The following is a 24,036-nucleotide window of genomic DNA, read 5'->3' as shown; positions in this document are numbered from 1 at the left end:
GCTGTCCACAGAGGCCAGGCATCAGGCAGTATGCATTTATTGTAGAATGAATAAATGTGCTGGTGAATGAACAACTGAGGGGCCTGTCTACTCTATGATGCTACGATTTTCCTTCCCCGGGCCCCCTGAGAGCAAAGACCCTTCTTAGGGATGCGTTCCTCCCTCCACCACCTGGAGGCAAGCCCCCATGCCACTCACGCTGTGTGGGGGTACACTTGTGCAGTGCGGCTGCAGTCGTAGATGGTGAAATTGGCCTTGACGATGTTCCGCCCATTGACCCTCACAGACATCTCGACGGTCACGTGGTCTGGAATGGATGGGGGAGCCAGGGAGAGGACATGGGGGCAGGGGATTGCCACCAACATCATAAGCTGTGACCTCTGGCCCCCTGCCATCCCCATGCCTGAGAGTCCACCGTTCTGCCCCTCCGGGGCTGTGCCAACAGCAGAGCATGCTTACCCTGGTTGGGGGGGAAGGGTGGAAACCGGTCCCTCGGCAGGAGGTTGCAGTAGGCGATCTGGTGACCAAAGGCAGGGCCTGGGACCCGAGCCACAGTGCGGATGTTTTTCCCATAATCACAGGCCATCTCCATGCCACTGAGGCTGGGCAGGCTGCCCGAGATCTGCAGGATCATGCCCTGGGGGCAAGGAGCCCTCAGCTCTGGGGGCCCAGGCTACGCTCCTCACAGCCTGCCCCAGGGCTGTGCACCAACCCGAGGTCTGGCACTGCCTGAATGTCCCCTGGGGGAGGGGGTAGTGGTAGCCAGGACTCAGGGCTAGAGGACTATGCCCTACATGTGACCCTCTGAGCCTCAGTTTCACCAGTTGCAAAATGAAACATCATCTTACAGTGGTCAAGAAGGCTCTGCATGATCTGGCCCCCGTGAGCTCTGACCCGATCTCCTAATACTCTCCAAAACAGATTATCTTGTTTCTACCTCAGGGCCTTTGCACTGGCAGTTCCCTCCACCCAGACGCTCACCCTGGCTCCCCTCCTGCATATTTTACCTGACCTGGCCTGAGATATCTGCACCCACAACCCGCTTCCCACCCCCATTCTGCTTTTGTTTTCTCCACAGTACTTAGCATCACCTTCAGGTTTTATCTTGCCTATTCTCCTCCCTCACAAGCCTGGGGCCAGGGGTCTGTCTTGATCACTGATATGTCCCCAGAGTCTAGAGCTGTGCTTGGCACATCGTAGGTGTTCCATAATATTTGTTCAATGAATGAAATGACTGAATGAATGAGGGAAGGACTCTGTGATGTGTGATAATGGTGGGCCAGGGCAGAGAAGCCCCAGATGCCAAGCAGCTACAGGCCAGAGTCAGGCTGTCAGAGCCCCCCAGGGTGAAAGAAGAGGACCCCCATCCTCAGAGAAGTCACTGAGAGCCGGATGCACGAGCCCCAGACCTGTCTGACCCTCAGCTCCCACCCCTTGCTGGGGCCCAGAATCCCCCACCACCAAGGCTGCCTGCCAGAGCCCTCCTGGCACGAGCCGGGGGGAGACCCAGCCCCCTGCACTGCAGGTTTATCTGTTTCTGAGAAGGAGAAATTTCAGTCTGGCACCTGGTGGTCCCTCCCTCCATCCCCTGTTCTGGGAAAAGGTGGGTGGGACTCATTATCCTCCTAGCATCCAACTGGTACCTTCCCTCCTGGGTCTCTGGAACCTGCCTCTTGAGTTTAGATTCCAGCTCTACCACTCCCTAGCTGTGCGACCCGCAGCAAGTCATTTCACCACTTGGTGCCTCAGTTTCCCCATCTGTAAAATGGGGATGTTAAGAGCATCTGCTTCATATGGTATGTGAGGCCTAACAGAGGTGGACGTCAAGCACAGAGCACATGTCTGGCACTTACTAGTTGGTCAGGAAAGCCCAGTCATTGTCACTGTTCTCATTATTTGTCTTCAGGTCCTTGGGGCACCATGGGTGGGAGTCTCCACCTCTCAGGGCCTGGGTACAGGGTGAAGGGAGGCTCCCTTCTGTGTCCCGAGCTGGGTCTTGCCTCCCCCAGGACTCACTGGGTACTCCTGGCGCACATTGATCTCAGCAGGCAGGACAGTCATGGCAGGACAGCGGCTGGGGCCCTCGCTGGCGCTGGTCCAGAAATGCTGCTGGCTGGAATTGGCGCAGTCCTGCTGCAAGGTGCACCTGGGGCGGCACCACAGGGTCAGGACCCAGGTCGGCTCCTCCCACCCCCACAGTCCTCCTGGCCCAGGTGTTGCTGGTCTCCAGCCTCACCGCGTCTCCAGGGCACACCAGCCGCAGTAGGCGTCCGCCGCACCCACACAGTCCCCACAGGTGGAGTGCACGTTGCAGGCGGCGACCTTCACCCTGGCCATCTGGGGGAAGAGGTGGGAGCCCAGCTCAGTGAGACTGCCAGCCTCTCCCTTGGGGAGGCAGTATGGTCAGCATGGTGAGGGCCATGAAAGGCTGGGGAAACTGAAGGTCAACACTCTAATGGGGGAACATGGGAGACAAGGCTTCCCTGCAGAGGCGAGGTCCGTGTTGGGAGGTGCAGGACAAGGTGGAGTTAGCAGATAAGGGGGATGGAGGAGGAGGGTGCTCCTGGCAGAGGAATAGCGTGTGCAAAGGCCAGGCAAGCAAGAGGGCTCAGCTGGTGCTGGGATGGCGTTGGGGCTCTGGCCTCACCTGGTGGGACGTCATCAGATAAAGGTAACCAGAGTCTGCTGGGTCAAACTGCATGACATGGTGCACGGGTTCCCCGTAGGCCACAGTCACCACCCGCCTGCTCACCACCTGCATGCTCTCGTTCAGGTTGATCTGTTGGGGTAGTGGGCATCAGAGTGCTGGAGCCCATAGCAGGGGAGGCCAAACCCAGGGGACAACCTGAGCCAGGTCTGGGAGCTCCGCCTCCCCATCCTGTCTTGGACCCTTCAGGAGGGGTGGGAAATCACAGGTGTGCAGGAGAGGGCACTGGGCCCGGCCTCGATGCTTCTGCCTTTGCTGTGCCCCCGCCAGGAGCTCCCTCTAGGCTCTTCTTCAAGGCATCCCGCCCTGTGAATGTGTGCAGGCTTTGCAGTTTACAAAACGTGTTCTGGGAGGCTGTTAGGCACCATGGCTAAGGGCAGGGGCTTGGGTTTGGATTCTGGCTTTGACACTGAGCTCTACAACGTGTAAGTTGTACAAGCTGCCTCCCCTCTCTGGGCCTGTTTCCTGAGCTAATGGGGCAGGCGAGCCATGAGCATTAAATAAGACACAGATCAGGCTGATGGGGCCAGGCCCAGGGAAGCTGCTAGGCTGCACATCTCATTCCTCCCCCCATGCCCACTTCACGGAGGAGGAATCTGAGGTCGGGAGCAGCCGAGGGAGTTGACAAGAGGCACAAAGTGAAGAGATCACAAGGCTACAATGCAATACCAGGCCTGCCTGACCCCAGAGTCCAAGACTTAAGGCTGGGGGTGTGACGGGGCCGGGCGCGGTGGCTCAAGCCTGTAATCCCAGCACTTTGGGAGGCCGAGACGGGCGGATCACGAGGTCAGGAGATCGAGACCATCCTGGCTAACACGGTGAAACCTCGTCTCTACTAAAAAAATACAAATCTAGCTGGGCAAGGGTTGGCGGCGCCTGTAGGTCCAGCTACCTCTGGAGGCTGAGGCTAGGAGCGAGAATGCGGGAACCAGGGAGGCGAGCTTGCAGTGAGCTGAGACTCGGCCACTGCACTCCAGCCCGGCGATACAGGCGAGACTCCGTCTCAAGAAAAAAAAAAAAAAAAAGCCAAAGCCTGGGGGTGTGGAAGGTGCAGGGAGGAGGAGGAAGACCAGGACTATTTGGGACCTGGAAGCTTCTCTGGCTCTGAGGGACCCTCTGCGTGTCCTCCTGTGGACGACAATGCCAGTCAGAGCCCCACCAAACTGCTCTTTCTTGCCTGGCCCTGCCTGTTCCCAGCGTGCTGGTCTTGTCTGGGCCCTGCCAGGCCCCAGGCTAGGCATTTTGAGATGTGGCCAGTGGTCCGGACACTTTCTAGGCCAGTTACTGACCCAACTTTCCTCCTGGGGCTCCCAAACCCTTCGTGGCTCCTTTCTGCTTATGAGATGGACCTGTTCTGGCACTCGAGGTCCTGGAATGATCTAACCTGGACAACCCCAGCCTTATCTCCAGCCCCTCAACCCTGCTGACACATTCCAGCCTTCAGGCCTTTGCCTACGCTGTGCTCTCCTCTGGAATATTCCTTCACGCTCCCCTTCTACCAACGCACACATGAGGCCCAGAAGCCTGTACATACCAAGTCAAAATTACCTTCTCCCTAGGCTTCCACGGGCTTTGTCCCAGACTGAGACACCCCTGTCCCAGGTGGCCTCCTGGTGGAGCCTTGTAGGGGCTCAGGCCACTGCCTATACCCCACCCTTATGTCCAGGCATCCAATGGACACTCAATTCATTTCCACTCCTTCAATCATTTATTGAGCACCTACTGTGCCCCAGGGCCTGTGCTGGGTGTGGCAATTTAAGGCCCCCGAGCAGGCCAGGGTTGGCTAGAGACAGAGGCCACACTGTGCAGGGTGGTGGGTGAGAGGCTCCCGGCCGTGGCAGGGTGTGGGCTGTGGTCCAGCTCCCGCTGCGTGACTCTGGAGGGCAGTCATTTCCCCTCTCAGAGCCTCAATATCTTCATCTGTGGCACTGGAATCGTGCCTCTGCCTCCCTTGCAGGGGTGTGAGAATTAAGTGAGAGGATGCCCTTTAGGCTCTGGGTAGACAGTGGGTGCCTAACAACTGCAGCCTCCTGGGCGTTGAGGGTGGGGGTGGGGCCATGTTCCCAAGCCAGGACCCTGAGGCTAGGAGGGAAGAAGTAATTGCCCCCAGGTCACAAAGCTGGAAGCGGCAGAGCCAGACTCCAAATGTGAGTATCTGACCCCAAACCACGAGCTCCACTGGCGAGCCCCACCTCTGTGCTCTCCCCAGCCGCAGCAGTGGGGTCCTGGGACTCCACTCCCCATGCCCACCCAGCCCACAACATCTGCCCAGGCAGTGGGTGGGGGGAGCTTGGGTGATCGGATCTGAGCAGTTAGGCCAGGCCTGGTGCATGAATAGAGTGGTGGCGCTTAGCTGAGTCTCCCAACAGGGAGCAGGAGAGGTGGCTGGGTTGGGGGCAGGTCCAGGGCTGCACCTGGGGGTCTGGCCCAGGCTCCACCATGTCTGTCCTGCCCCAGAGCAGGGAAACCAGATTCTGCGCATCTCTTCCCAGCTCCAGGAATCTCAGGTCCACGGGCTAGGGTACAGTTAACTCCAGACACCAGTCACTCTGGGACAGGGTGGCTGGCAGGGCTCAGGAGGAGAAATGAATGAGCATTCCTGCTTACCAGGCTGTGGTCTTACCCTGCCAAAGCCCCATAACAGCTTACAGCCCTTAACAGACAGGAAAACTGAGGCCTGGAGAGAGAATATGTGCTGCCGAAGATCAAAGGGCCAGCAAATGGCAGAGCCCAGACATTTGAACTCAGACCCATACGGTTTCAAAGCCCCGGTCTTAGAGCCTGTGAGACAAGCACCCTCTCTGAGCCTTGGTTTCCCTCCTCTGTACAGACTCCACCTATATTATGAACAGTAGCGGCAAAAACAGACTTGCAAAATACTTTGTAAACCGTAACGTGCTAGGTGAATGGGAGAAAACAAAGGGTCAGGCTGGACCTGTAGCAGCCCTGTGTACAGACTGACACTCAGCCAAACCCCAGGGGAGCCTCCCGCCCCACCCCTCCCCCCATCCCTACCCCATACCTACCTTGAGGAGCCGCCCGTTGACCGTGCCTAGGAAGACCGCTGTGTAGTTGTTGACGCTGGCCACGGCCACGGAGGTGAGGCCTGGGGCGCGGAACACGGGCGTGGCCTTCAGGGGCTGCAGGATGGATAGCGGGTGCTGCAGGTGAGCAGCTCCACAGTCCAGCTGCTCCGGCTGGAGCTGCAAGAGGAATGGCACGTCAGATCCCAGCTCCAAAACCTTCTCCGGCTCCCTGCCCGCACAGCTGGCTGGGATCTTAGGCCCTGGCATCAGAGCTTTCAAGTCTTGTTCCTACTTTATATCCCCAGTGCTGGGCTGAGGCCCAAATACAAACGGGACCCCATCCCCAAGCCCAGGCCTGCCCTGACCTCGGTGTTGGTTACAGAGCTGTCCCAAGGAGATGACGTTCAACGTACGTGGGAACCAGCAGGCAAGGGAACAAGGTCAGGTTTGATTTTAAAGAGTCCAGGGAGGCCGGCCAGGGTGAGAGTTATACCCCTACACCCTTGGGGCTGCCCCTCCTGGCCGGGCACAGCTGGGAAACGCAGAGGAGTCCACACCAGATGACCAGAGGCCACCGTCAGCCTCAGCTTACCCGCTGGCACCCAAGAGGTGTCCCTCTTGCCTCGGCTGTTTTCCTACAGCCCCGGCTGACTCTGTGTCTCCACAGCAACCATGGGCTTTGCTCCTGCCAGATGTCTGCTCTGACCCCAGGACCACCACTCCAAAGCCTCAGCAGCTTGCAAGACTCCAGGTGGAGGCCTCCCTAAACTGCAGCCTTTCTTTCCCTCCCCAAGCACCTATCCCCTCATCTGCCCACATTACAGGGAGACAAACAGGCTGGGTGTGTCTGAATGCACAGTCTGTGTCCACATCAGCCCAGCATCACCCATGCCCTCCAGCAGCAAATCAGCTGCAGCTCACAGGGCAGTTGTGAGAGGTGATCCTGTGTCCGGGCTGTTCCCTGAACTTGCTCCTACCTTCCCTCCCTTCTCCTGGGTCTTGGTACGTTCAAAGGTTCCTGGTGCAATTTGCACAAAAATAGAAAACAGGCCTCCAGGAAGTGACCCTGAGACAGTAAGTGCAACTCCGCAAAGACGCAGGCACAGGCGTGGAGGAGAGGAGTGAGAAGGAGACACAGATATGTTGGACCGGATTGAGTGCATCCATCACGGCGTATCATCCAGGACAGCAGCCCCCATCCCACAGTGACACCATCAGCCCATACTGATTACAAGAAAAGTCACAGGATGTCATGGGCCCATTTTAGTAAAACTGGTGCATAAGCAATAAATAGTCACAACAGTAAACATAATAACAGGCCACATTTACTGGGAACTGACACTGTACCAGGGGTGCACTGACTCCCAGAAGCCTGGCAGCCCTGGGGGGCCCTATCTCACAGATGGGGAAACTGAGGCTCAGAGGGGAAAATGGCTAACTGCAATGTCACGCCCCCAGGGCTGACCCAGGTTGCAGACATGAGCCCGTGCCTCAGCTGCATTTGGACATCAGAGGCTCCGAGCAGGACTCAGGGAGGTCTCCGGAAGGCAGCGGCGGAACCATCTTTAGGGCAAAGCCTTAGAGATTTTCTTTTAAATTTCTTGCCTGTGCTTTTGCAAGCGTAAGCCATCGATGATGTGCCTGCCTGGTTTTTGCACAAAAGGCTCGGCTAGTTTTCAAAAGAAAGCAATAAACAGTGGGTCCTTCTGTGCTTGGGCAAATAAACACAGTTGCGGCCGGATGGGCTTCCAGGCTGGGGCGGTTTCCAGCATGTCCCTGGAGGCCAAGCCCTGAGCCCGGAGGTGTGATGGGCTGGGGATGCCCTGGACCAACATACAGGAGGGAATGGTCTTCCAGAGGATGACGGCAGGTGACCCAGGCAAGGCACTTCACCTCTGAGCCTCAGTTTACTCAGCTATAAATGGGTACGTCCACAGCATCTTCCGCTCAGAGGCTGGGGTGAATCATTCATTTTAAAGTGTTCACGGGGCTGGGCGCGGTGGTTCACGCCTGTAATCCCAGCACTTTGGGAGGCTGAGGCAGGCGGATCACGAGGTCAGGAGATTGAGACCATCCTGGCTAACACGGTGAAACCCCGTCTCCACTAAAAATACAAAAAATTAGCCAGGAGTGGTGGCGGGCGCCTGTAGTCCCACTTACTTGGGAGGCTGAGGCAGGAGAATCGCGTGAACCCGGGAGGCGGAGCTTGCAGTGAGCCGAGATCTCGCCACTGCACTCCAGCCTGGGCGACAGAGCGAGACTCCGTCTCAAAAAAATAAAAAAATAAAAAAATAAAGTGTTCGCACACACCGGGCACGGTGGCACGTGCCTGTAGTCCCAGCTACTCTGGAGGCTGAGGCTGGAGGATCACTTGAGTCCAGGAGTTCTGGGCTGTAGTGCGCTATGCTGATCGGGTGTCCGCACTAAGTTCGGCATCAATATGTGTGACCTCCCCGGGAGCGGGAGACCACCAGGTTGCCTGAGGGGTGAACCGGCCCAGGTCGGAAACAGAGCAGGTTAAAGTGTTCGCACAGTACATGGCCCACAGTAAGTGTCCCAGAAGTGTTAGCCAATAGTACTGTGTTTCAGACATGATTACTGCTTATGTTTATTATTATTAAGTAAAAGTTACCCATGGTTCGGCCGGGTGCGGTGGCTCAAGCTGTAATCCAGCACTTTGGGAGGCCGAGACGGGCCGAATCGCAAGGTCAGGCGATCCGAAGACCATCCGGCTAACACTGATGAAACCCCGTCTCTACTAAAGAATACAAAAAAACTAGCCGGGCGAGGTGGCGGGCGCCTGTAGTCCCAGCTACTCGGGAGGCTGAGGCAGGAGAATGGCGTAAACCCAGGAGGCCGGAGCCTTGCAGTGAGTCTGAGATCCGGCCATTGCACTCCACCTGGGCGACAGAGCGAGACTCACCCGTCTCAAAAAAAAAAAAAAAAAAAAAAAAGTTACCATGTCAACTGCTGCTGATCAAAAAAGAAGAAAATTCAGGGCAAATCATGCCTACCGCAAAGCTTTTGAGCAGCCATCCTCTCACCTGGACAGCCCTCCCAGCCCTCTCCATTTTCCAAGACCACTCTTGCCCCTCACACTGACATTTCCTATCTGCCAACACAGCTGTCAAATGAGCCCTTTACAAATGCAAACCAGGTCTCCCCCAGTTCAAGCCCTCCCATGGTTTCCAGGACACTCAGAATAAATCCTGAATCCTAAATCCTCTCATGTGTCCCCTGATCTTCTAACTCCAACCCTCATGGGTCCCCTGATCTTCTAACTCCAACCCACACCTCCCTCGCCCTTGCTCCTTCACCCCAGCCACAATGGCCTCATTTCTGTGCCTCAAATATCACAAGCTCGTCCCTGCCTCAGGACCTCTGGCCTGGCCGCTCCCTCTGCCCAGGAAGCCATTCCCCTGAGAGCTGCATCATAGGCTCCTCCTCTCTTTCAGCACCAGCCCTGACCTACCCGACTCCATCCTGTGTGTGTTCGAGTTAGGGACAGCCCTGGAAGGTGGGTGCTGAGCGGTCTCCCCAGCTGCCCCAACCAGGCCGGGTCCCACCCCTCAGCAACCCTGCAGCTGCAGGGAAGAGGTGAGGTGGGCTCCTCACCACTGCAAGGAATGCTTTTCCTAGGGGCTAGGTAACTTTTTTCACTGAATATGAATTACTTACATCATTTAAAAATAAGTTGTTTAAAATTAAAATTGTGAATCCCCCCTGCCACCAAGGGAACATAAGTTCTGGAAGGGGACACCTGGGAGGCCCCAGATGACACTTTTGGGCATACCCTGACATCCAGCCAGGGTGTGGTCCTGGGAAAAGGCGGACCAGGCGCCCAGCTCGGGGTGATCTATGTGCTAGGGCAGCAGGGAGGAGGGGAGCAGGGCAGGGGAGCTCGCTAGGAGCCAGCTCTCCCCACCCGCCCCGCCCCTGACTTTCACAAGCCATTAATTCTGCACCGAAGGAATTTTCTAAAAGCCTTTCCCCAGCTTTTTTTTTTCCCTTATCCTAAAATAAAATTTTTAAAAAAAATTTTAAAGGAGAAGTAAGCTGTCGGCTGCTCCGAATGATCCGTGCTCCAAGGGGGAAGCTGATTCCCCAGCTGCCAGGGGAAATCACAAGGCAAACCGGCTCAAAAACGGAAGCCCAGCCTGGCGGGAAGTGCCGCCCCTGCTGGGGGAGGGGGATGCAGGCCGGGGGAGGGGAACACGGGACTCGGGGACCAGACGTCCTGAGCATGCTGGCCTCAGCTGAACTCAGTCTCCAGGGGCAGTTAGCCTCACAGGCCCAAAATACCCCCCGACCCCAGCACCATCCTCGTTTAAGGCTAATGAGCATGAGTCTTTCAAAACTCAAGTTCTCCTGAGAGCAGGGAAGGCTCGGTTATCCCAGCAGCGCCCTTCAAGTCACAGGGCCATCTTTCTCTCACATAAAGCTGGTCAGACCCTCCCCACCTACAAACCGGCTCCCGGTTGTCCTTGGGATCAAGCCCCAGCTCTCCAGCCTCACATTCAAGGCCTTTGTGCCCCGGCTCCTGCCAGCTCCCCGGCTCCTGCCAGCTCCCAGGCCTCCAGTCTCGCTCCTCCCTCTGCCCCACCCACTGTGCCCACCACATCAGTCTCCGCAGGTCCTGGAACATGCCCACACCTCACACTTGGGGCTCGTGGGCCATTGTAAATGTCCCCTCAGCAGCCAATGCCTGTCCCATGCCTCTGAGCCATTCGAACTCCCCTTGGCACTTCAGCGCCCCCTGTGTCTGGACTCATGCTGTTCCCTCTCCAGGCATGCCCAGACGGCCAGTTTTCAAGATGTGGCTGAGGCCCCCAACTCCTGTGATGGCGCTGTGCTGGTCACCACTCCCACACTTCCCATGGTAGCACATGCATGACATTCTCCAGCACGGAGCCTGTGCTCTGGAGGGAATGTTTACAAAAGAAAGGAACCTAATTTTGACTAAAGTGTGAGTGACTGTATTCAGCTGCTTTCTGTCTAAGTGGAGTGATTGAGAGCAACACAGCCATGCTGGGTGCTGGAGAACTGAGGGAAACGTATGCCTATTCTGCATGTGGCAACAAAGGGAGAAGGGTATTCAGGTCCAGGCAACACTAGCTGCTAGCTTCAGTTCCTGTAAAAACCTCACTTTATCCCTCTCTCACATGGGATGAGCAACCACTGCTGGTCTTGGCCCTGTTTTGAGAGCAGGATGCGCCCTCCCCCTCCAGCTGGCTCCCTCCTGGGGCCAAAGCTCTGCTCTGCCCACTCTCCCATTAAAACTCTGACATATTGATTTTACTACCAGCTGTAATTGTGTTGACTTTCTCTCCCCAGGAAGCCAGTTGGAAGGACAGTTTCAAGAGCCTGGCTTCTCAGGCCTCACATCCTGCCGCAGACCCACCGCAGGTGGCACTATGAAAAGGATGCGGCATTAACAGTGGGTGCTGTGGCAGGTTGCAAAATCCAGCGGTTCCGTCCCAGGTACAGACTACATGGCTACTACACCGGCTGTGGAGGCTTTGCGCTTGAGAAGTGAGGGCACCTTCCTGCCTGAAGTGTTTGATTGTTTATGATCCTGGGAAAGTCAGATTTCCTTGCCGTAGAGCTGAAATTAGCCGCAGAGCTGAAGGCACACGATCACTTTGGGGTATTAAGACTGCAGGGTGGGCCAGGCGTGCAATGGCTCACGCCTGTAATCCCAGCGATTTGGGAGGCGGAGGTGGAAGGATCGCCTGGAGGTCAAGGCTGCAATGAGCTATAATTTCACCACTGCTCTCCAGTCTGGGTAACAGAGACCCTGTCTCGAAAATATAAAAATAAAAAGACTGCAAGGTGATCGCAGCTCAATACATCCTGGCTGGGGACTGGGCTGTCTGGACCCCCCAACTCCTCCTCCCAAAGCTGAGCTCCTTCCCATTCATCCTTCGCCGCAGCCAAAGAGAGCTTTTAAAATTGCAAAGCGCTTGATGCAACGTGGGCTCCTGGAAAAGAAAGCAGACGTTCGCGGAGTGCAGTCTGGAGTGTAGTTGGGAGTAAAGAACAAATGTTGGCTTCTTAGTTTTGACAAATGCACCACGGTAATGGTAAGATGTTAGCAATGGGAGAAACTAGGGGATGGGTATACAGGAACTGTCTGTACTATCTTTGTAACTTTCCTGAAAATCTAAAATTATTCCAAAGTAAAAAGTTTATTTTGTAGAAAAAAAAAAAACCACAAAGCAGGTCACATCTCCTGTGCAGCTCAACAGCTTCCCATGGTTCCCTAGTGCTGTCAACGCAAATCCAAACTTTGCTCCTGGGCCCCTGAAGCCCCACTCAATCTGGCCCCGACCTCTGTGGCCTCTCTCAGCCCCTATCCCCGCCAACTCCTCCCTCAGCTTGGACAGCCCAGATAGGGCCAGTCCTCCTGGGCTCCCCTGAGTGGAGCCCATGTGGCACGGGCTCAGTGGTGGCCCACGGACTGTGTCCAGTCTCAGTCCAGCAGCCCAGCCGCACACAGCCAGGCCAGAGTATGAAGCCACACCTGTGACTCCCAGACCCCAGCTCTTTCCACTTCAGCATGCGCTGCCTCTCAGAACACTGTGCAAGCCGATACCTCTGCTGAGAGTAAACTGAGGCAAGGAATGAGCCACGGGCCCACTGTGTGCCAGCCCTGGGAGGGGGCAGGATGGACTCGGTCCTGGGTGGCCTCTGGCAGCAGCCCCCATGCCAGGGAGGAAACCACCTGCTGTTGAGAAAGGAAATACCAGCGCCTTCAGGGGTGACCAAGAGGCTTCCTGGAGGGGCCGTGGGGAGAAGATGGCCAACCAGGCCTAGCACCTGGTCAGGAAGCCTGGCCTTAGCCACAGAGGAAAAGCAGCCTGGAGGAGCATGTCGGGGAAACCAAGGCACAGAGAGGAGCAGAGACTTCAGACAAACGGCAAAGGACACAGCAGCTCTAGCAGACCCTTCGGGGAGGCCTGCCTTAGTTTCCCTGACCCCTCTGGAGGAGATGGGTCACCCAGCTCCAGGGCTCTGAGGTTATCCAGGCCAGCTGGACACCATCTGGAAGGGATGGAGCCAGCCAGTCAGGCTGCCCTGAGGACCACCACACAACCTGGGCATGATCTGCCCACCCGCCCCAAACAGGCGGAAGGACAAGCCTGGAAGGACAAGCCCTAGGCTTAGGTCACAGGACTGGCTGGATTAAGGAACTACTGTGTGACAGACACTACAGCTACTGGGGGTACCTTAGAGCGTGCGCGCGTGTGCACACACACACACACACACACACACACACACTCTCTTGCTGTGTACCCATTTTACAGATGAGAAAACTGAGGCTCCTGACTGCTAAGTCTCACAGCTCTGACCTCACTGTGGGATGCACCATCCCCTCTGAACCTCAGCCTCCACATCTGTAAAATGAGACAGCAACAGCACCCACCACCTGCGGCTTAAGGAAGGACTGAGCTCATAGGCGCCTTCGATGCTAAGCACTGTAGGTGCTCAATAAATGTTCCCAATTATCTACGCAGGCCACAGAGCAGAGGCTCGGGAGCTCCCGAGGACAGGCACAAGCCACTCCACNCTACCCGCCCCAAACAGTCGGCTGGACAAGCCTGTAAGGCCACCACCTAGGCTTAGGTCACAGGACTGGCTGGATTAAGGAACTACTGTGTGACAGACACTACAGCTACTGGGGTACCTTAGAGCGTGCGCGCGTGTGCACACACACACACACACACACACACACACACTCTCTTGCTGTGTACCCATTTTACAGATGAGAAAACTGAGGCTCCTGACTGCTAAGTCTCACAGCTCTGACCTCACTGTGGGATGCACCATCCCCTCTGAACCTCAGCCTCCACATCTGTAAAATGAGACAGCAACAGCACCCACCACCTGCGGCTTAAGGAAGGACTGAGCTCATAGGCGCCTTCGATGCTAAGCACTGTAGGTGCTCAATAAATGTTCCCAATTATCTACGCAGGCCACAGAGCAGAGGCTCGGGAGCTCCCGAGGACAGGCACAAGCCACTCCACCGCTTCCTGAAGTCAAAGCATCCGAGGCCGGATTGGCCACACCGCCCTCACCAAGGACGCAGTAGTGAGCTCTGGCCTCGGCCTGCTCTGCCCTGGCGCCTGGGAACCACCGCCACAGTCGCTGACTCAAGCAGCCATTGTTTAGTTAGCTGGACACAGCCCCCAGACACCCAGCTCCCCCTTCTTGAAGCTGTTTCTCATTCCGGCCCAGCCTGGCCCCATTTCCAGCTCCCCGCCCCCTGAGTCCCAGAGGAGCATAGTGTGGGATGGGCAGGCAGCGGCTCTTCCCTGGCCCAGGGAAAAGGCTTCCCTCCCCCCAGCAGGAGGGGCAGAGCACGAAGCCCGTCTCTCCAAACCCTGGAACAGCTTCCCTCCCAGCTTCCTCCTCTGAAGGGACTCCAGTCCAAGAGCCGAGAAATAGTTGCCTCTCCAGGGAACACTGGCAGTTCCCTCCTGGGGTTGGGAGGTCTTGGAGGTTCGATCTCACACCCTCCTCCCCAGCCCCTGGTCTCCTGCGGGTTCAGCTTGTATGCCTGGCCGCAGGCTGTGCTCTGCAGCAGGACTCTACCCCTGGTCCCAGAGTCATCGCATGACCGCTGTGGACACAGCCAAGAAGGCAGGGCTGCTTGGAGCCTTGCGCAAATATCTCCGGGCTGGATTCCATGTGCTGGGGACACAGAGGTGACAACGGGGCCCTCTCTCCAGCTGCCCACATCCCAGCTCAGAGGCCCAGCCCCAGGATGGGGAGGGACAGCTTTATCACAGTCACAGTAGAGTGACAGTAGCAAGCAGCTGTGTGCAGTCTGCTTTGTGCTGAGACCTCTTTCTGTATTATCTCATTCAACCCTCATCACACCCTGAAAGAGTTGATGCTGCTTTACAGTAAAGGAAACTGAGGCACGAGAGTTGAAGTGATTTGCCCAGGGGCACACAGCCGGAATGGCTAGATCCAAGCCTCCCGTGCAGGCCGGCAGGCTCCATATCCCTGCCCTTAACCACAGCCTCCCCACCCGCCGCTCTGCCGGGAGTCACCAATGGCTGCTGGGAAATCAGCTGCTTGGAACTGGAAAAACCCTGGGTTTCGAGCTGGGGAAACTGAGGCCCATCAAGGTGATGGCCACTTCTAGAGAGCTCAGTCACCTCACAGATAGTGGGCAGAGGCTGGAGAAGGGCACAGGCAAGGGGGTTTGGCCACTTTCCTGGGCCTGGCCTCCACTCCAAGGCCTCTGCCGGCGCCCACTCCCCCCGCCCCCATTATTTACCGATCAGAGCATAAAGTGCTACGTGATTAACGCCCCACTGGGGCCTTGCCGGGCCTCGTAATGGAGCTGCGAGTTTCCCTCCCGCTCCAGTGCATGATTTATCAAGTTTCAGGGTAAAGGACGGTGGACTGGGCGGGGAGGGCCCCTGCTGGCGCTGGCCCCCAGATCTTGACTGCATCAAGTATCAGCTGAGCAGGGCAGAGCAGGGCCCCTGCCACTGGACGCCTGTCTGGGCAGCCTGTTTGGTTCGGTCCTGGCTCAAACATGGCCTTTGGAAAGGATAAAACGGCTGCACTTGGTGGGCAGTGAGGATCCAAGTCCACATGGCTGGCACTCAGAGACTTTCTGGGCCTGTCCCCACTCAGGAACCGGCTGGTTTCTATGGCAATCCCCACATGGCTGTCAGAGCTGGAGAGGCCCTCGGGAGTCACCTGGTCCAGACACAGTGGGGACTCCGGGTGAGCGCCTCCGCCTGCGGATCCTGCCAGTACCTGGCAGGGCCAATACAGACCAGCAGCCACAGGGTCCCTTCCAGAACCAGATCAGCCATGTCTCTCCTTTCCCCAAAGCCCTGCTGGCTCCCCACAGCCCACAGGACAGCATCCAAGTCCTCAGCCTGCAGGCAAGGCCCAGCACACTCTCAGCTTCCCCTCGGCCTGCTACCCAAGCCACATTCCAACATCTCTGAGTCTTTGACCCCACCATGTCCTCTGCCTGGAATGCCTTCCCCAGCCCCATCTGTCAAGTGTTGCTCCAACCTCCCCTCCTCCGGGAAGCCCTCCCGCACTCCTCTGATGAGCTAGTCAGCGTGCGGCACCTGTCTGTTGTCATGCCCTCCTCCCTCACCATTCTTGGGGCTCCTGGAGAGTGTCCGATTGTCCCTCTTGGGGGCTGTCCTATAACAAGCTGAGCCTCCTCCCATACTCACACACTCTAGAGGGCCTGGACGGGCATGCGATGTTACCAAGGAGGTGCTGGCCTCTGGTGTGTGAAGGTGGATATAGCTACAGGCCCAGTAGCAGGAGTCCACACCAGGGGGTCGTCCCAACCCCAGCCCGGGACCATGATGGGTGCTGGGGCTGGGCAGCTCTGCAGGCCACCCTGAAAGGCCCTCACTGCTTCTCACAGGGGCCTTGGCGGGGACAGAAGTTCCCTGGGTCTCAGTTTCCTCATCTTTAAAATGGGCCCATTCACCCCTTCCAACACCCTCTGGTTCACACCTCTTCAGTCAAAGTTTTTGGAGGAATGAGGGATCACAGGCGCTGCAGCCAGAAGCCTGCTCCACCTGGAGCACCACAGTCACACACCACAGTGCGACCTCAGGCAAGATGCTTAACCCTTCTGGCCTCTGCTTCCTCTTCCGTAGACTGGGGATAACACTCGTTTCATTCAACTTCGGGGGGATTAAAAGATATGTAAAGTGCTCTGCAAAGGGCCAACACAGAGAAAGTTCTCAAGCAACAACCACAGTAGCTATGACATGACGGGGCAGCTCTGATATCAGAGGGAAGGCTTCCTTGCCACTTCATGGCCCAACTCCAGGGTCGAAGAATGGCGGCCCAGGAAGGGGAAGGGACCACTCTCTCCCGGGGCTCCTGCTCTCCCGCTCCTGTCCCAGTACACGCCACGTGTCTTTGTTCATGGCAGCAACCAGGACATGGAACCCAGCTGGTTTCCTTAATCTCCATGGAGACCGGGAGTCACAGGTGGGTGCAGTGGACTTTGCAGAGGGCGTTTCTGCAGGGCCCGATCCAGCATGGCCCTTGATGAATGCCGCCAGGCCACCCCAGTCTTCCCTGTGCCGAGCCCACTTTACAGATGGGGAAATAGAGGCTCTGAGAAGGGATAGGACTTTCCACAGCCAGGAAGGGGCAGAGACAGGATTTCAATCTGAGAAGTTGGCCCCAGGGTCCTGCACTCACCTAGCACTGTGCGCCTGCCTGGCTGTGGAAGGCCTCACTGGGGGCATATCCAGGGCGCTGACAGATCCTCCACTCACCCTCCTGGGTGGACCATCATTCACCCTGACCATTGAACCCACATCTCTCATTTGCACACCCAAAGGGCCAGGGGCTCACTCCTCCTTCCAGAGGCCAATGATCGCATTTTCAGACAAATGCAACTAGATGTTCCCTGCCTCTCCCGACTTCCTCAGGAGGCTGGGTCAGCCCCCACCCCCAGTGTGTGGCCTGGCCTCGGCAGATGCCCCAGCCAGCCTGAGTCACTGCTGTCACAGTGGGCCCTGCCTGAATCTCTATGGCTCAGCCGGAGGGGGGAACTGTAGAATTCCCCGCCACAGAGAGCTCACAGCTCACCAGCCACCCGGAAGCGGACTCCTGCTTCTATCTGCGGATCCAGACCCCCACTCCCCAGCTGTGTGAGCCAGGGCAAGTCACTTCCTCTCTCTGGGCCTCAGTTTCCCCTTCTGTAAGCTGGGGATGATGATGATGCACTGTCTGCCTGACCAGGGGAGGGGCAGCCATGAGGTCAACCACATAGGTGCTTGTAAAAGCCCTGCAGAGTGTGAGCCCGGCGGCGGTTTTTATTCACCCCAGGGAGCCCACAGGCCTCTTGCCCTCAACACAGTGCTGCACTGGACTCCTCAGCCCGGGCACTAGAGCCCACTCTCTCCATCTCAGCCTCTGTGCTGGGGCTGGGACAGCACCCGACACACCCTCGCTGCGCCCCAGTGTCTCACTCACCCATGCCTGCCTTCAGGCCCTATTTGATCTCATTCTCCTCTAAGGCCCTGACCTTCCCTCCTCTGAGCACCCCCTGTCCACTGAGGCCAATTTTTTCTGGTATCTTTTCTCCCTCTTGATACTAATACCTGTGCCTGCCATTTCCTGGGCACTGCATGTGAGATTTTATTTTATGTATTTATTTTTTATTATGGGCAGCTCCTAAGCCAGAGTAGGCTGAGAGAGACACCCCTGAGATTTTAATCTACCCACATGCTAGGAGGGAGGCATAAGTCCCGTTTTATAATGAGAAAGAATGAGGCCCACAGAGGGTAAATGACTGGCCCTGGGGCACACAGCTTATAGGCTGTATGCCCACGTACATACTGGGGGTCGAGATATTCTCAGGGCTGGGAGGGATGTCTCCTGGTCCAAGCCCTGTCTGCCTCTCCAGGCCAGTCATCTCAGCCAACCCTCCTAGAACTCCCTCTCCTAAATCCTGACAAGTGTCTCTGCTTGCACCCTTGGTCACTGGGAGCTCACTCCCAGCCCCAGCCCAAACCCAAATGTAAAGCCCATCTTGGAAGCTCTCTCTCCCTCCGCCCCCACCTGGCATCTCAGCCCCTAAATTGGTGCAAAAAAATGCCTTCTTGACGACGTGCACCCACCCACCGCATGCCAGTTTAAAACTGCCTGATGTTTTTTTTCCCACCTTTACTATAAAAAGACACCTTGAAAATGCTGCACTGACATTTGCCTGTATTCCTTTTGTTTTAAACATACAAATATTATGGTCATTCATAGGTTGGGGAGAAAGACTTGGGAAAGGAAGGTAGACTCAGCCTGCCCCACCTTGCTGGGTGACCCTGTGCCTCAGTTTCCCCCACCAGTGGCAATGAACAACTTCCCAACTGGCTTGCACTCCAAACAGGCTGTGATTTGAGGAAAGGGATCCAAGCTCCACAAACTGGAGGCGAATTTCTTCACTCCCTTTCTCTCAAAATATCTTAACTGCCCCAAATACATTGAAAACAATCAGGGACAAAGTTGGGGACTTCTGAGGGCTGCAGGGACCGAGGTTCTCTACCTCTGGCTGCACACTTCAGCGGCTTCTCCCTTTGGGTTCTCAGGCAGAAGGCGAAGGGCAGAGGGCAAGTCCTGCCACCTGGGAACCCAGACTGTGGGAGGCCATCCTGACCCAGGCTCTGGAGTTGTGGGCGGCTCGAGGGACTCCTGCCAGGTCCCAGGGTTCTTCATGAGACCCTCAAGCAGGAGCGAGAGGGTGGGTTTCCAAAGGCCTGGATGAGCTGCCTCACTTGCAGGTCATTCGGCCCTGGGGTCCTGCCCTGTGTGTAGCCCCACCCAAGCCACCTAGTGCCAGTGCCAGAGAAATCTGGCCAGATGGGACCAGGAGAAAAAAGGATTCTAGGCCCCTGGTGCTCCCCAGACCAAAGTCATCCTCTTCCCCAGACCAAAGTCATCCTCTTCCCCAGACCAAAGTCATCCTCTTCCCCAGACCAAAGTCATCCTCTTCCCCAGACCAAAGTCATCCTCTTCCCCAGAGGTACCACATCACATGCCCCATCCCGTGGGCACCAACATTTATCCTGTTGCTGAGCCTGACTTTGGGCAACTTTCTGCTCCTCTATCCCATCACTCCCCACCACTGGGGCTACATCCCAGCCCCCAAATCTGTCCAGAGCTCACCTGCCACCCTCCAAGCCCTCAGCATTGCTGCAGGCCAGGCCAGCCGTGTCTCCAGAGAACAAGGCCGGCCCCATCTCCCCACTGCCATCTGGCACCCACCACAGAGCCTGGCACACAGTAAGTGCTCAAGGTATATTTGTGACTGAGTGAAGGAATCCATTCCCGGGAGGCAGCTTCAGCCTCCCAACCACTCTCCCTCCTCCATTGCTCCTTCTCACCAGCTACCTAGGGGCTTTCTAAAATAATATTTAGAAGAATTGCATTCATTGCAAACAGGTGCCAGGTACATAAATGATCTCATTTAATACCCCCAATAGCCCTAAGAGGCAGGTATTCATGAGCATTCCTCTTCTGCAGCGGGGAGACTCAGGTGCCCGCTGAGACCACTCCACTCCTCTGGCTAAAACCCTTCATGGCTCCCAGGGCTCCAGGATAAAGTCCAGTCTCCCCAGGACGGTCTCCCCGGGCCTCCCTGGCCTTTGTGTCATGTGCTTCCCACTCTACTCACCTGGCCACGCAGACCCCCTCAAGCCCGCTTGCCCGTCCTACCTTTAGGCCTTCGCACAGGCTGCTCCCTTAGCCTGGACCCCTTTCGTCTTCTCTGGCCTCACCTGGCTGCCTCCTGCTCCTCTGCCCCCTCTGCTGTGCTCCCTCCACCCTCATTCTCCCTTTGCAGCACACATTGCCCTGTGTATAAGTGCCTGGTCACACATCCGTCCTCGGCTCACCTGCCCAGCCCATAAGAGTAGAAACAAAGTGAGTTGCCATTGGTTCCCCAGGGCACAGCATGGGGCTGGGCTCACAATAGAGTTAGTAAATGTCTATGGAGATGACATCTGGGGCTAGAAGTAGGAGATGGTGGGGTCTTTACGGCTGCAGAACAAGCCAGATTAGGTGACTGCTCTCCAGGACCAAGCAGAGACTGTGCTAATAATGTCCCCCAGAATAATAACAAGAAGAGCTGCCATCTGCTTGGTGCTTGCTGTGTACTGGGTACACTCGGCTGCATTTATCAATTCATTTAGTCCTTAAAACAACGCTTTGGGATAAGGATTGCTTTTACTGTCCCCACTTCACAGATGAAGAAACTAAGGCCCAGAGAGGTTAAGTTCCTTGGCCAAGGTCACACAGCTGGGAAGTGACAAAGTGGGACTTGAACCCAAGCAGCCTGATGCAAAGTCTAGGTTCTGAATCTGTCCCTGCGTAGCTGGCAACAGCCTGGAGCAAGAATAATCATCCCTCCCCCGCCCCTGCCCATGCTAGAGGCCCAGAACGGGGACCTTGAGCACCTCTGGGAGATACCACCAAGTGGCACTGGCCTGTGCCTACAGCGGGCACGGGGAAGAGGAGAAGGGTGTGGAAAACACAGGGAGGGTGACCAAGGAAGGCCGCAGCCGGAATCTGTGGCCTTGGGGTGGGGAAGAGGCCCTTGGCCACTCTGTCCTGGGGCTGTGTCCCTGGAGAGGCCCTGTCCCCTTAGGTAGAGAAGCCCCAGCCCCCCTCAGCTGGGTGAGTCACTGCACCGAGGGACCAGACCGTGGGAACCAGAACAGTTCTTGCCAGAGGGGGAGGGAACCCTGGGCTGGCCTGAGGAATCCCACAGATCAGCTCACACCAAAGGGCCCGGACACAGGGCCTGAAACTACCGGAGGAAGGCCCTCAGCCCACAGGACACTTCTCTCCGTGCAGCGACTCCCCACTGAGACCCCCAGTGCCAAACACAGTTGCTTGGGAGATGAAGCTCTGGGGTGGAGATGGTGGATGAACCAACCATGGCACTGGGCAAGCAGTCCCGCCACCCCTGGACTGTCTGCCCTGCTCACCCACTGTGACCTTTACTTTCAGGGTGGCCAGCCAGATGGTGGGCAGCCATGGGAGCCCGACCTCCACCTCGGGAGAAGGAATCTGCATTTTCTCAAAGGCCCAGTGTTGGGCCCGCCCACAGGAGAATGGTTAATCTCATGAAATTCTTGTCACAGCCACAGAGAAGGGACAGGGTGGGGCCCCAAGAATGGCTCGGGATCACCACGAGAAGGCTGAGTTCTGAATTTTGCTGATGGAGATGCAGCTTCCTAAGGGAATGGCAGGCAGTGGAGCTGAAGCGGGCTCCCCAGACTCAGATGGGTGGAGGGTGTGGGAAAGTCCCCAGTGTCATTCTGGAGCCTCATTCCTCAAGGTGAACCATGGGGATCAACTGACCCGGCTCCCAAAGCCAGTGTGAGGAGCAATCCCTTGCCATGAACTTCCTTTAGGGGAACCACACCAAGTCCCCTCCCACACCCTTGTCATGTCAACACACATGCTGATCCCCTGAACCTTGCCCCCCTTGCTACTGTCCAACCCAGCCTCAGACACCTGGGCCCCATACCCGCCTGGACTCCTCCTCATTCCCCACTGAGCCCCACAGCCCTCTCCTGCCCCCAAAACACCCCTGTTCACATCCCTCCATTCTCCTGGCCCTGGCATCTGCCCACCCCAGCTGCCTGGGACTCCCCCAAAACACACACACTCTGAGATCCAAGTCCAGAAGGCAGCAAAGGCTGGACATTTAAAACACAGATGCTGAGGCCAGACAGGCTGGGTTCAAATCTACCTCTGCTAGTGCCCAACTGTGTGATCCTCAGCAAGTTACTTAATCTCTCTGCACCTGTTTCTTCATCTGTAAAATGTGATGAGAATAGAGGCTACCTGAGAGGGTTGTTCTGAGAACTGGGAATTGTGACATGTGATGCCCCTGGCTGGCACTCCACAAGTGCTTTTGTTTACCCCAGACTCCCACACCTGGTACATACTAGGTGCTCAGGAAATAGTTGCAGAATAGGTGAATAAAAGTTGGCCTCAGGCACACACCTGTTCGTGCACACAACCATGCGGACTTCTCAGAGTACCGACTCAAGCCCAAATACCTGGGTCCCCTGCCACACACGTCCCACTGCACACCTAGCTCTGTCCTGTTGTACCAGTGTCTCTGCTGTACACCTATCTGCCCTATGCGTCTTCAGGCCCCAGCTTGCTGGCACATAAGTCCATGCAGACATCTGCAGGGCCCTGGTGCACACCTGTGTGCCTCCTTGCACACCTGCCACACCCATGCAGGCATCACCAACGCGCAATGGTAGCTCTGACAGGCTCACACTGTGGCCCCAGAACACGTATTTGGTCAGGTATGCAGTCAATTACTGCGCCATCAGCATGCACCTGTGACCCCCACGTGCACACCTGAGCTTTATGTGCACCTGGGTACCTGTGGCAACTTGGACCCCTCCCAGTACGCCTAGGTATGCGCGCCCGTGAGCCAGCACTCACTTGAGTCCCTGTACTTGCCCACCTGGGCCATACAGGCGCCGGCAGTACCCCTCTGGGGACACCTGTATTCTTGCGTGCGTGCACACCTGGGTTCCCCGTACATCTGGGTCTCTGCACGCTCCCACCTGTGACCCGCTCAGCTCATGACTCACTCGGTTCCCGCCGCCGCCCCCGCCGCCGCCGCCCGGGTGTACCTGGATGTTGCGCTTGCGCTCGCAGGCCGGCCCGGTGCCCTGCACCACGCTGTCGAGCACCGCCACCACGTCGGGCGCCGGTTCCACGAAGCAGGCGGTGCGCGCAGCGCGGATGGCAGCTCGCACGTCGGCAAAGCGGAAGGCGCAGAGTGCGGCGGGAGCCGCGCGGGCCGCGGGGGACCCCTGGGGCCGTTCGAAGACAGCAAAGAGCCGCTCCCGGGCTGGAAAGACCGACACCAGGCGGCTGTAGAGGTCGCCGCGGCCTGCGCCTCCCGCGCACTGCAAGCCCAGCTGGATGTAGGACTCGGTGAGCTTCTTGGCGTCGCTGCCGGCGCCGTGGGGCAGGCAGATACGCGCCAGCAGGCTCCGCGCCTGGCTCTCCTTGTCGCCCGCGCGCGCCTCGCTGTTGAGCGCCAGGTACGCGTAGGGCTGTGCGCCCGGCGGCGGGTCGGGCGGGTGCAGGAAGGCGCTCACGAAGCCCAGCTTGTGCTGCTCCTTGGCGCCCTGCTTGATCTTGAGGATGTTGTCGTCGGAGGGGTTGAGGTCGAAGGTGAAGAGCTTGGCCAGGTCGCCGCGCGCGTCCAGGGAACGGATGGCGATCTCGGGCGTGTTCTCGAAGCGGTGGTCCTCCAGGCTGCGGTTGCGCGGGAAGAAGGAGCTGCCGTAACCGGTGTATGTGGCGCCCACCAGCAGGCGGCTGCCCCCCGCGCCCGCGGCGGGAGGCAGTACCAGCCCCACGGTGGACGCGTTCGGGTGGTTGGCCGCCACGTTCAGCATGCTGGGGAACACCGTGACGGGCTCCGCGGGCGGCGCGGCGGGCGGGAAGCGCACGGCCACGGCCGAGATGTTGCCCCGGCGCCGCAGCTGGCAGAAGCCCTGGTAGATGGACCCGCACACGACCACCAGGCCCTGGCCGGGGTCCAGCTGCAGGATCTTGTTGTAGTTGTCCGTGAGGCGCCGCGGGTGTTCGCACGAGGCCTGCGGCAGCTGCGGAGCGTGACACAGCGGGCTGTCGGGCACCGGGCCGACGGCCGCTTCGGCCTCCAGGCTCAGGTTGGCGCCCGACAGCTGATAGAGGCGGTTGACGGCCGCCAGGTACACCGTCCCCGCCGCGCCGTCCAGGGCG

At 57.5% G+C, this 24,036-nt stretch overlaps 1 protein-coding gene across 4 annotated transcripts in view; it reads right to left on the bottom strand.

Annotated features, from left to right (window-relative positions):
• PLXND1 (plexin D1) overlaps positions 1–24,029 on the bottom strand; it is a 52,783-nt gene extending 28,754 nt beyond the window's left edge. The window contains exons 1-7 of one of the 4 annotated variants that reach the window (XM_017885034.1): positions 22,911–24,029; positions 5,734–5,910; positions 2,648–2,779; positions 2,237–2,337; positions 2,017–2,146; positions 460–637; positions 199–307 (exon numbers count right to left, since the gene is read on the bottom strand). In XM_017885034.1, coding sequence (XP_017740523.1) covers positions 199–307; positions 460–637; positions 2,017–2,146; positions 2,237–2,337; positions 2,648–2,779; positions 5,734–5,910; positions 22,911–23,687 — 1,604 coding nt within the window. In that variant the 5' untranslated portion in view covers positions 23,688–24,029. The remainder of the gene's footprint in view (positions 1–198; positions 308–459; positions 638–2,016; positions 2,147–2,236; positions 2,338–2,647; positions 2,780–5,733; positions 5,911–22,910) is intronic. The other 3 variants (XM_017885033.1, XM_017885035.1, XM_017885036.1) reach the window with 3 other exon arrangements.
• Between the last annotated feature and the right edge of the window lie 7 nt (positions 24,030–24,036).

The sequence above is a fragment of the Rhinopithecus bieti genome, unplaced genomic scaffold (assembly GCF_001698545.2).
Source record: "Rhinopithecus bieti isolate Rb0 unplaced genomic scaffold, ASM169854v2 scaffold_13262, whole genome shotgun sequence".
Lineage (NCBI taxonomy): Eukaryota > Metazoa > Chordata > Mammalia > Primates > Cercopithecidae > Rhinopithecus > Rhinopithecus bieti.
This window is presented reverse-complemented; position numbering and strand designations above follow the sequence as displayed.